The following is a 12,793-nucleotide window of genomic DNA, read 5'->3' as shown; positions in this document are numbered from 1 at the left end:
GTACACCCCAGTGCATCCCAGTACACCCCAGTACACACCAGTACATCCCAGTACACCCCAGTACATCCCAGTACACCCCAGTACACCCCGGTGTCCCCGGGGTCCCCAGTACATCCCAGTACACCCCAGTGTCCCCAGTACATCCCAGTCCATCCCAGTCCATCCCAGTACATCCCAGTACACCCCAGTACACCCCGGTGTCCCCGGTGTCCCCGGTGTCCCCAGTACATCCCAGTACACCCCAGTGTCCCCAGTACATCCCAGTCCATCCCAGCCCATCCCAGTACACCCCAGTCCATCCCAGCCCATCCCAGTCCATCCCAGTCCATCCCAGTACACCCCAGTCCATCCCAGTACACCCCAGTACACCCCAGTACCCCCCGGTGTCCCGCGCTCACTCGATCAGGTCGGACAGGCCGCTGTAAACGTCGTCGTCCCCAACGCTGTCCTCGGACGGGAACGGCCTGGGGGACACGGCCGGACACTGCTGGACACTGGGGTGGACACTGGGAGTGGACATCACTGACCACTGAGGTGGACACTGCCGGACACTGGGGCTGGACACTGCCGGACATCACTGACCACTGGGGTGGACACTGCTGGACACTGCTGGACATCACTGACCACTGGGGCTGGACACTGCTGGACACTGCTGGACATCACTGACCACTGGGGTGGACACTGCTGGACATCACTGACCACTGGGGCTGGACACTGCTGGACATCACTGACCACTGGGGCTGGACACTGCTGGACACTGCTGGACATCACTGACCACTAGGGTGGACACTGCTGGACATCACTGACCATTGGGGTGGACACTGCTGGACACTGCTGGACACTGCTGGACATCACTGACCACTGGGGCTGGACACTGCTGGACATCACTGACCACTGGGGCTGGACACTGCTGGACACTGCTGGACATCACTGACCACTAGGGTGGACACTGCTGGACATCACTGACCATTGGGGTGGACACTGCTGGACACTGCTGGACACTGCTGGACATCACTGACCACTGGGGCTGGACACTGCTGGACACTGCTGGACATCACTGACCACTGGGGTGGACACTGCTGGACACTGGGACTGGACGCTGCTGGACACTGGGACTGGGCACTGCTGGACATCACTGACCACTGGGGTGGACACTGCCGGACACTGGGGCTGGACACTGCTGGACATCACTGACCACTGGGGTGGACACTGCCGGACACTGGGGCTGGACACTGCCGGACATCACTGACCACTGGGGCTGGACACTGCCGGACACTGGGACTGGACACTGCTGGACATCACTGACCACTGGGGCTGGACACTGCCGGACACTGGGGTGGACACTGCTGGACACTGCCGGACATCACTGACCACTGGGGTGGACACTGCCGGACACTGGGGTGGACACTGCTGGACATCACTGACCACTGGGGTGGACACTGCTGGACACTGGGGACACTGCCGGACATCACTGACCACTGGGGCTGGACACTGCTGGACACTGGGGACACTGTTGGACACTGCTGGACACTGGGACTGGACACTGCTGGACACTGCTGGCCATCACTGACCACTGGGACTGGACACTGGGGCTGGACACTGCTGGACACTGGGGACACTGGGGCTGGACACTGGGACTGGACACTGCTGGACACTGCTGGCCATCACTGACCACTGGGACTGGACACTGGGGCTGGACACTGCTGGCCAGCACTGACCACTGGGGCTGGACACTGGGACTGGACACTGCTGGACACTGCTGGCCAGCACTGACCACTGGGACTGGACATTGGGGCTGGACACTGCTGGACACTGGGACTGGACACTGGGGTCCCTCAGAGATGGGACTGGACACCAGGGACTGGACACTGGGGTCCCTGAGGGACTGGACACTGGGACTGGACATTGGGGACCCTCCGGGACTGGACACTGGGGTCCCTCAGGGACTGGACACCAGGGACTGGACACTGGGCTCCCTCAGGGACTGGACACCATGGACTGGACACTGGGCTCCCTCAGGGACTGGACACTGGGCTCCCTCAGGGACTGGACATCATGGACTGGACATTAGGGACCCTCCGGGACTGGACACTATGGTCCCTCAGGGACTGGACATCATGGACTGGACACTGGGGTCCCTCAGAGATGGGACTGGACACCATGGACTGGACACCAGGGACCGGACGCTGATGGACACCGGGGACTGGACACTGGAGTCCCTCAGAGATGGGACTGGACACCATGGACTGGACACCAGGGACCGGACGCTGATGGACACCGGGGACTGGACACTGGAGTCCCTCAGAGACGGGACTGGACCCTGGGAATGGACACTGGGGTCCCTCGTGGCACTGGACATCATGGACTGGACACTTGGGACCCTCAGGGTCAGGACTGGACACCAGGGACTGGACACTGGGGTCCCTCACAGACTGGACACTGGGACTGGACACTGGGGTCCCTCAGAGACTGGACACTGGGACTGGACATTGGGCTCCCTCATGGGACTGGACACCAGGGACTGGACATTAGGGACCCTCTGGGAGTGGACACTGGGGTCCCTCAGGGACTGGACACTGGGACTGGACATTTGGGACCCTCCAGGACTGGACACTGGGGTCCCTCAGAGATGGGACTGGGCACCATGGACTGGACACCAGGGACCGGACACTGATGGACACCGGGGACTGGACACTGGGGTCCCTCAGAGAGGGGACTGGACACTGGGAATGGACACTGGGGTCCCTCAGGGACTGGACACTGGGACTGGACACTGGAGTCTGTCGTGGATGGACACTGGGACTGGACACTGGGACTGGACACTGGGGTCCCTCAGGGACTGGACACTGGCACTGGACCCCCTGATCCTCAGGGACCGGACACCTGGGAACCGGACCCCAGTGACCATGAGGGACGGGACACCACTGACCCTCGGGGACTGGACACTGGGACTGGACACTGGGGTCCCTCAGAGATGGGACTGGGCACCATGGAATGGACACCAGGGACTGGACATTGGGCTCCCTCAGGGACTGGACACTGGGAATGGACACTGGGGTCCCTCAGAGATGGGACTGGGCACCATGGACTGGACACCAGGGACTGGACACTGATGGACACCGGGGACTGGACACTGGGGTCCCTCAGAGAGGGGACTGGACACTAGGAATGGACACTGGGGTCCCTCAGGGACTGGACACTGGGACTGGACACTGGAGTCTGTCGTGGATGGACACTGGGACTGGACACTGGGGTCCCTCAGGGACTGGACACTGGGACTGGACCCCCTGATCCTCAGGGACCGGACACCTGGGAACTGACCCCAGTGACCATGAGGGACTGGACACCACTGACCCTCGGGGACTGGACACTGGGACTGGACACTGGGGTCCCTCAGAGATGGGACTGGGCACCATGGACTGGACACCAGGGACTGGACATTGGGCTCCCTCAGGGACTGGACACTGGGAATGGACACTGGGGTCCCTCAGAGATGGGACTGGACACTGGGAATGGACACTAGGAATGGACACTGGGGTCCCTCATGGGACTGGACATCATGGACTGGACACTGGGGCCCCTCAGAGAGGGGACTGGACACTGGGAATGGACACTGGGAATGGACACTGGGAATGGACACTGGGGTCCCTCCTGGCACTGGACACTGGCACTGGACACTGGGACTGGACCCCCTGATCCTCAGGGACTGGACACCTGGGAACTGACCCCAGTGACCATGAGGGACTGGACACCACTGACCCTCGGGGACCGGACACTGGGACTGGACACTGGGGTCCCTCAGAGATGGGACTGGGCACCATGGACTGGACACCAGGGACTGGACATTGGGCTCCCTCAGGGACTGGACACTGGGAATGGACACTGGGGTCCCTCAGAGAGGGGACTGGACACCATGGACTGGACACTGGGACTGGACACTGATGGACACCGGGGACTGGACACTGGGGTCCCTCAGGGACTGGACACCATGGACTGGACACCAGGGACGCTCAGAGGTGGGAACTGGACCTCTGGACCCTGGGGATGGACACCTGGCCCCTCATGGATGGACACCTGGACCTGGGATGGACACCTGGACCTGGGGATGGACACCTGGACCTGGGATGGACACCTGGACCCTCATGGATGGACACCTGGACCTGGGGATGGACACCTGGACCTGGGATGGACACCTCGACCCTCATGGATGGACACCTGGACCTGGCATGGACACCTGGACCCTCAGGGATGGACACCTGGACCCTCATGGATGGACACCTGGACCATCATGGATGGACACCTGGACCTGGGATGGACACCTGGACATGGGATGGACACCTGGACCTGTGATGGACACCTGGACCTGGGATGGACACCTGGACCCTCATGGATGGACACCTGGACCTGGGATGGACACCTGGACCTGGGATGGACACCTGGACATGGGATGGACACCTGGACCCTCATGGATGGACACCTGGACCTGGGATGGACACCTGGACCTGGGATGGACACCTGGACCCTCATGGATGGACACCTGGACCCTTGGATGGACACCTGGACCCCCATGGATGGACACCTGGACATGGGGATGGACACCTGGACCTGGGATGGACACCTGGACCCTCAGGGATGGACACCTGGACATGGGGATGGACACCTGGACTCTGGGATGGACACCTGGCCCTGGGATGGACACCTGGACCCTCATGGATGGACACCTGGACCCTCATGGATGGACACCTGGACCTGGGGATGGACACCTGGACCTGGGATGGACACCTGGACCCCCATGGATGGACACCTGGACCTGTGATGGACACCTGGCCCCTCATGGATGGACACCTGGACCTGGGATGGACACCTGGACCCTCATGGATGGACACCTGGAGCTGGGATGGACACCTGGACATGGGATGGACACCTGGACCTGGGGATGGACACCTGGACCCCCATGGATGGACACCTGGACATGGGGATGGACACCTGGACCTGTGATGGACACCTGGACCCTCAGGGATGGACACCTGGACCTGGGATGGACACCTGGACCCTCATGGATGGACACCTGGACCTGGGATGGACACCTGGACATGGGATGGACACCTCGACCCTCATGGATGGACACCTGGACCTGGGGATGGACACCTGGACCTGGGGATGGACACCTGGACCTGGGATGGACACCTGGACCTGGGGATGGACACCTGGACCCTCATGGATGGACACCTGGACCTGGGATGGACACCTGGACCCCCATGGATGGACACCTGGACCCTCATGGATGGACACCTGGACCTGGGGATGGACACCTGGACCTGGGATGGACACCTGGACCTGGGATGGACACCTGGACCCTCATGGATGGACACCTGGACCCCCATGGATGGACACCTGGACCTGGGATGGACACCTGGACCTGGGGATGGACACCTGGACCCTCATGGATGGACACCTGGACCTGGGATGGACACCTGGACCTGGGATGGACACCTGGACATGGGGATGGACACCTGGACCTGGGGATGGACACCTGGACATGGGGATGGACACCTGGACCTGGAGATGGACACCTGGGCGCTGGGATGGACACCTGGACCTGGGATGGACACGTGGACATGGGATGGACACCTGGACCTGGGGATGGACACCTGGACCTGGGATGGACACCTGGACCCTCATGGATGGACACCTGGACATGGAATGGACACCTGGACCATGGATGGACACCTGGACCATGGATGGACACCTGGACCTGGGATGGACACCTGGACCTGGGATGGACACCTGGACCCTCATGGATGGACACCTGGACATGGGATGGACACCTGGACCATGGATGGACGCCTGGACATGGGGATGGACACCTGGACCTGGGGATGGACACCTGGACCTGGGGATGGACACCTGGACCCTGGGGATGGACACCTGGACCTGGGATGGACACCTGGCCCCTCATGGATGGACACCTGGACCTGGGGATGGACACCTGGACCTGGGATGGACACCTGGACATGGGATGGACACCTGGACCTGGGATGGACACCTGGAGCTGGGATGGACACCTGGACCTGGGATGGACAGACCCCTGTCCCTGTGCACTCACGTGAGGCCTCTGCTCTGCGCGATCGGCGTCCAGGAGAGCGTGGAGAGCGTCTCGATCACCTGGGGACACCGAGGGGACAGCGGGCACTGAGGGGACACCCGGACACCCGGGTGGACAGACGGACACCGGGGTGGACAGACGGACCCCGAGCTCACCCCCAGGACAGACGGACACCCGGGTGGACAGACGGACCCCGGGGTGGACAGACAGAGCCTGGGGTGGACAGACGGACCCTGAGCCCACCCCCCGGACAGCCAGACCCCGGGGTGGACAGACGGACCCCGGGGTGGACAGACGGACCCTGAGCCCACCCCCCAGGACAGACAGACCCCAGGGTGGACAGACGGACCCTGAGCCCACCCCCCAGGACAGACAGACCCCAGGGTGGACAGACGGACCCTGAGCCCACCCCCCAGGACAGCCGGACACTGGGGTGGACAGACAGACCCCAGGGTGGACAGACGGACCCTGGGGTGGACAGACAGACCCCGGGGTGGACAGACGGACCCTGGGGTGGACAGACGGACCCCAGGGTGGACAGACGGACCCCGAGCTCACCCCCAGGACAGACGGACACCGGGGTGGACAGACGGACCCTGGGGTGGACAGACGGACCCTGGGGTGGACAGACAGACCCCAGGGTGGACAGACGGACCCTGGGGTGGACAGACAGACCCCGGGGTGGACAGACGGACCCTGAGCCCACCCCTCAGGACAGACAGACCCTGGGGTGGACAGACGGACCCTGAGCCCACCCCCCAGGACAGCCGGACACCGGGGTGGACAGACGGACCCCGAGCTCACCCCCAGGACAGACGGACACCCGGGTGGACAGACGGACCCCGAGCTCACCCCCAGGACAGACGGACACCCGGGTGGACAGACGGACCCCGGGGTGGACAGACAGACCCTGGAGTGGACAGACGGACGCTGAGCCCACCCCCCCAGGACAGACGGACACCCGGGTGCCGTCCCCCAGGACAGACGGACACCGGGGTGGACAGACAGACCCTGGGGTGGACAGACGGACTCTAGGGTGGACAGACGGACACCGGGGTGGACAGACAGACCCTGGGGTGGACAGACAGACCCCAGGGTGGACAGACAGACCCTGGGGTGGACAGACGGACCCTGGGGTGGACAGACAGACCCCTGGGATGGACAGACAGACCCTGGGGTGGACAGACGGACCCTGAGCCCACCCCTCAGGACAGACAGACCCCGGGGTGGACAGACAGACCCCGGGGTGGACAGACGGACCCTGAGCCCAGCCCCCAGGACAGCCGGACCCCAGGGTGGACAGACGGACCCCAGGGTGGACAGACGGACCCCAAGGTGGACAGACGGACCCTGAGCCCACCCCTCAGGACAGACAGACCCCGGGGTGGACAGACGGACCCTGAGCCCACCCCCCAGGACAGCCGGACCCCGGGGTGGACAGACGGACCCCAGGGTGGACAGACGGACCCTGAGCCCACCCCTCAGGACAGACAGACGCCGGGGTGGACAGACAGACCCTGGGGTGGACAGACGGACTCTAGGGTGGACAGACGGACCCTGAGCCCACCCCCCAGGACAGCCGGACCCCAGGGTGGACAGACAGACCCCGGAGTGGACAGACGGACACCGGGGTGGACAGGCGGACCACAGTCCCGCCCCCCAGGACAGACGGACCCTGGGGTGGACAGATGGACGCTGGGGTGGACAAACAGACCCCAGAGCGGACAGACGGACGCTGGGGTGGACAGACGGACCCCGGGGTGGACAAACAGACCCCAGAGCGGACAGACGGACCCCATTCCCCGCCCAGGGCAGCCGGAGCCCCGGCCCCACCTTGCCGAAGTCCTGGACGTCGAAGAGGTCGAAGGCGCCGAAGAGCCGGTGCTTGGGCAGCCCGAACTTGTCGGCGCAGGCCGTCAGGAAGGTGCGGATGTTCCTCAGGCACAGGAACTGCGGCGGCACGGCCGTGGCACCGGTGTCACCGTCACCGGCGTCACCCGTGTCACCCGTGTCACCGGCGTCACCCATGTCACCGGCGTCAACTCTGTCACCTCTGTCACCTCTGTCACCGGCATCACCCGTGTCACCTCTGTCACCTCTGTCACCCGTGTCACCGGCGTCAACTCTGTCACCTCTGTCACCTCTGTCACCGGTGTCACCATCACCAGCATCACCGGTGCCACCGGTGTCACCTCTGTCACCTCTGTCACCTCCTCTGTCACCTCTGTCACCTGTGTCACCTCTGTCACCAGTGTCACCCGTGTCACCTCTGTCACCGGTGTCACCTCTGTCACCAGTGTCACCTCTGTCACCGGTATCACCTCTGTCACCTCTGTCACCAGTGTCACCCGTGTCACCTCTGTCACCGGTGTCACCAGCGTCACCTCTGTCACCTCTGTCACCTCTGTCACCGGTGTCACCATCACCAGCATCACCGGTGCCACCAGTGTCACCTCTGTCACCTCTGTCACCTCCTCTGTCACCTCTGTCACCCGTGTCACCTCTGTCACCGGTGTCACCTCTGTCACCCGTGTCACCAGTGTCACCTCTGTCACCAGTGTCACATCTGTCACCAGTGTCACCCGTGTCACCTCTGTCACCCGTGTCACCTCTGTCACCTCTGTCACCGGTGTCACCCGTGTCACCTCTGTCACCCGTGTCACCTCTGTCACCTCTGTCACCGGTGTCACATCTGTCACCTCTGTCACCCGTGTCACCGGTGTCACCTCTGTCAGTGCTGGCACCCCCTGCTGTCGCCGTCATAATCAGGGTGTTTGTGTCTCCATGGTTGTCACCACCGTTGTCACCGATGGTGACGCCATCTCTGTCACCGATGTCGTCACCGTCACTGTCACCCCCGTGGACATTGTCACCGTTGTCATTGTCATTGTCACCTCGTCAACGATTGTCCCTGTCCTTGTCACCCCCTTGGTGCCACCAGCATTGTCATTGTCACCCCATCAATGTCACCACCAACGGTGGCAGTGGCACTGCCATCATCTCTGTCACCAACGCTGTCACTGTCATTGTCACCCCCGTGGACATTGCCACCACCACCAGCATTGTCATTGTCACCCCGTCAACATCGCCACCAACGGTGGCAGTGGCACTGCCATCATCTCTGTCACCGATGTTGTCATTGTCATTGTCACCCCCATGGACATTGCCACCATCATTGTCATTGTCACCCCATCAATGTCACCACCAACGGTGGCAGTGGCACTGCCATCATCTCTGTCACCAGTGTTGTCATTGCCACCCCCGTGGACATTGCCACCATCATTGTCATTGTCATTGTCACCCCTGTGGACATTGCCACCATCATTGTCATTGTCACCCCATCAATGATTGTCCCTGTCCTTGTCACCTGTTTGGCGCCATCACCACCACCAGCATTGTCATTGTCACCCCGTCAACGTCACCACCAACGGTGGCAGTGGCACTGCCATCATCTCTGTCACCAACGCTGTCACTGTCATTGTCACCCCCGTGGACATTGCCACCATCACCATCATTGTCACTGTCATTGTCACCCCCGTGGACATTGCCACCATCATTGTCATTGTCATTGTCACCCTGTCAACGTCACCACCAACGGTGGCAGTGGCACTGCCATCATCTCTGTCACCAATGCTGTCATTGTCACCCCCGTGGACATTGCCACCATCATCGTCATTGTCATTGTCATTGTCATTGTCACCCCCATGAACATTGCCACCATCACCATCATTGTCATTGTCACCCCGTCAACGTCGCCACCAACGGTGGCAGTGGCACTGCCATCGTCTCTGTCACCAACGCTGTCACTGCCATTGTCACCCCCGTGGACATTGCCACCATCATTGTCACTGATGCCATCAATGACCCCATCATTGCCACCGTGATTGTCCCCATCCCCATTGTCCCCACCACTCACCATTGTCACCACCATTGTCCCCCATCAATGTCCCAATCAATGTCCCCATGGTGTCACTCAGCTGTGACATCTGCGGACGGGCACAGATGTCCCATGGTGGCACCGTCACTGTCCCCATTGTCCCCTTGGTGTCACTCACCTGTGACATCTGCGGCCGGGGACAGATGTCCCGTGGTGGCACCGTCACTGTCCCCATTGTCACCATGGTGTCACTCACCTGTGACATCTGCGGCCGGGGACAGATGTCCCTCGGTGGCCCTGCCATTGTCACTGTCCCCATGGTGTCACTCACCTGTGACATCTGCGGCCGGGACAGATGTCGCGCGGTGGCACGGCACGGGGCAGCAGTGCGTTCAGCAGGTGGCACAGCAGGACACTGTCACTGTCCCCATTGTCACTGTCCCCATTGTCCCCATTGTCCCCATGGTGTCACTCACCTGTGACATCTGTGGCCGGGGACAGATGTCGCGCGGTGGCACGGCGCGGGGCAGCAGCGCGTTCAGCAGGTGGCACAGCAGGACATTGTCACTGTCCCCATTGTCACTGTCCCCATTGTCACTGTCCCCATTGTCACTGTCCCCATTGTCCCCATCAATGTCCCCATTGTCACCATCCCCAGGGTGTCACTCACCTGTGACATCTGCGGCCGGGGACAGATGTCCCGCGGTGGCACTGTCACTGTCCCCATTGTCCCCATGGTGTCACTCACCTGTGACATTTGCGGCCGGGGACAGATGTCCCGTGGTGGCACTGTCACTGTCCCCATCACTGTCCCCATGGTGTCACTCACCTGTGACATCTGCGGCCGGGGACAGATGTCCCATGGTGGCACTGTCACTGTCCCCATTGTCACCATTGTCCCCATTGTCCCCATTGTCCCCATGGTGTCACTCACCTGTGACATCTGTGGCCGGGGACAGATGTCCCGCGGTGGCACTGTCACTGTCCCCATTGTCCCCATGGTGTCACTCACCTGTGACATCTGCGGCCGGGGACAGATGTCCCTCGGTGGCACGGCGCGGGGCAGCAGCGCGTTCAGCAGGTGGCACAGCAGGACATTGTCACTGTCCCCATTGTCACTGTCCCCATTGTCACTGTCCCCATGGTGTCACTCACCTGTGACATCTGTGGCTGGGGACAGATGTCGCGCGGTGGCACGGCGCGGGGCAGCAGCGCGTTCAGCAGGTGGCACAGCAGGACATTGTCACTGTCCCCATTGTCACTGTCCCCATTGTCACCCTCACGGTGTCACTCACCTGTGACATCTGTGGCCGGGGACAGATGTCGCGTGGTGGCACCATCAATGTCCCCATGGTGTCACTCACCTGTGACATCTGTGGCCAGGGACAGATGTCCCACGGTGGCACCGCCATTGTCACTGTCCCCGTTGTGTCACTCACCTGTGACATCTGCGGCCGGGGACAGATGTCGCGCGGTGGCACGGCGCAGGGCAGCAGCGCGTTCAGCAGGTGGCACAGCAGGACATTGTCACTGTCCCCATTGTCCCCATTGTCACTGTCCCCATTGTCACTGTCCCCATTGTCCCCATTGTCCCCATGGTGTCACTCACCTGTGACATCTGTGGCCGGGGACAGATGTCCCATGGTGACACGGCGCGGGGCAGCAGCGCGTTCAGCAGGTGGCACAGCAGGACATTGTCACTGTCCCCACTGTCCCCATTGTCACTGTCCCCATTGTCCCCATTGTCCCCATGGTGTCACTCACCTGTGACATCTGCGGCCGGGGACAGATGTCCCGCGGTGGCACGGCGCGGGGCAGCAGCGCGTTCAGCAGGTGGCACAGCAGGACATTGTCACTGTCCCCATTGTCCCCATCAATGTCCCCATGGTGTCACTCACCTGTGACATCTGCGGCCGGGGACAGATGTCCCGCGGTGGCACGGCGCGGGGCAGCAGCGCGTTCAGCAGGTGGCACAGCAGCACGCCGTCGCGCAGCGCCTGCGCCAGGTCCCACACCTGCCCCCCGGCGCCGCTGGCACGGTGCCCCGCGGGCAGGACGCGCGCGGCCACCAGCCAGTGGGCACACTGCCGCCACGCCTCCATGGGGACACCCGGGGGACACACGGGGCTTCTGGTGGGGCGGAGTGATGGATGGAGGTGGCTCCTGGTGGGGTGGACTTGTGTGGAGGAACTTCAATGGAAGAACTTCAATGGAGGTGGGCCCTGGTGGGGTGAACTTCTGTGGAGGAACTTCAATGGAGGTGGGTCCTGGTGGATGAACTTCAATGGAAGAACTTCAATGGAGGTGGGTCCTGCTGGGGTGAACTTCAATGGAGGTGGGTCCCGGTGGGATGAACTTCAATGGAGGTGGGTCCTGGTGGGATGAACTTCAATGGAGGTGGGTTCTTCTGGGGTGAACTTCAATGGAGGAACCAGTGGAGGTGGGTTCTGGTGGGGGTGAGCTTCAGTCGAAGAACTTCAATGGAGGTGGGTCCTGGTGGGGTGAACTTCAATGGAGGAACTGGTGGGATGAACTTCTATGGAGGAACTGATGGAGGTGGGTCCTGGTGGGATGGATTTCTGGTGGAGGTGGGTCCTGGTGGGATGAACTTGTGTGGAGGAACTTCAATGGAGGTGGGCCCTGGTGGGATGAAGTTCTGCGGAGGTGGGCCCTGGTGGGATGGACTTTTGTGGAGGAACTGGTGGGGTGAACTTCTGTGGAGAAACTTCAATGGAGGTGGATCCTGGTGGATGAACTTCAATGGAAGAACTTCAATGGAGGTGGGTCCTGGTGGGATGAACTTCAATGGA

The 12,793-nt window shown here is 62.2% G+C and overlaps 1 protein-coding gene across 1 annotated transcript in view; it reads right to left on the bottom strand.

Moving 5' to 3' along the window:
* The window catches only part of LOC134433002 (proto-oncogene vav-like), a gene marked incomplete at its 3' end in the record, with an annotated part of 57,298 nt that extends 45,213 nt beyond the window's left edge, over positions 1–12,085 (bottom strand). The window contains 4 exon segments of the mRNA XM_063181879.1: positions 399–464; positions 6,107–6,165; positions 7,940–8,056; positions 11,882–12,085. Of these exon segments, the coding sequence (XP_063037949.1) occupies positions 399–464; positions 6,107–6,165; positions 7,940–8,056; positions 11,882–12,085 (446 nt within the window).
* Positions 12,086–12,793: the final 708 nt, after the last annotated feature.

This window comes from Melospiza melodia (assembly GCF_035770615.1).
Source record: "Melospiza melodia melodia isolate bMelMel2 chromosome 17 unlocalized genomic scaffold, bMelMel2.pri SUPER_17_unloc_1, whole genome shotgun sequence".
NCBI classification, from domain to species: Eukaryota; Metazoa; Chordata; class Aves; order Passeriformes; family Passerellidae; genus Melospiza; species Melospiza melodia.
This window is presented reverse-complemented; position numbering and strand designations above follow the sequence as displayed.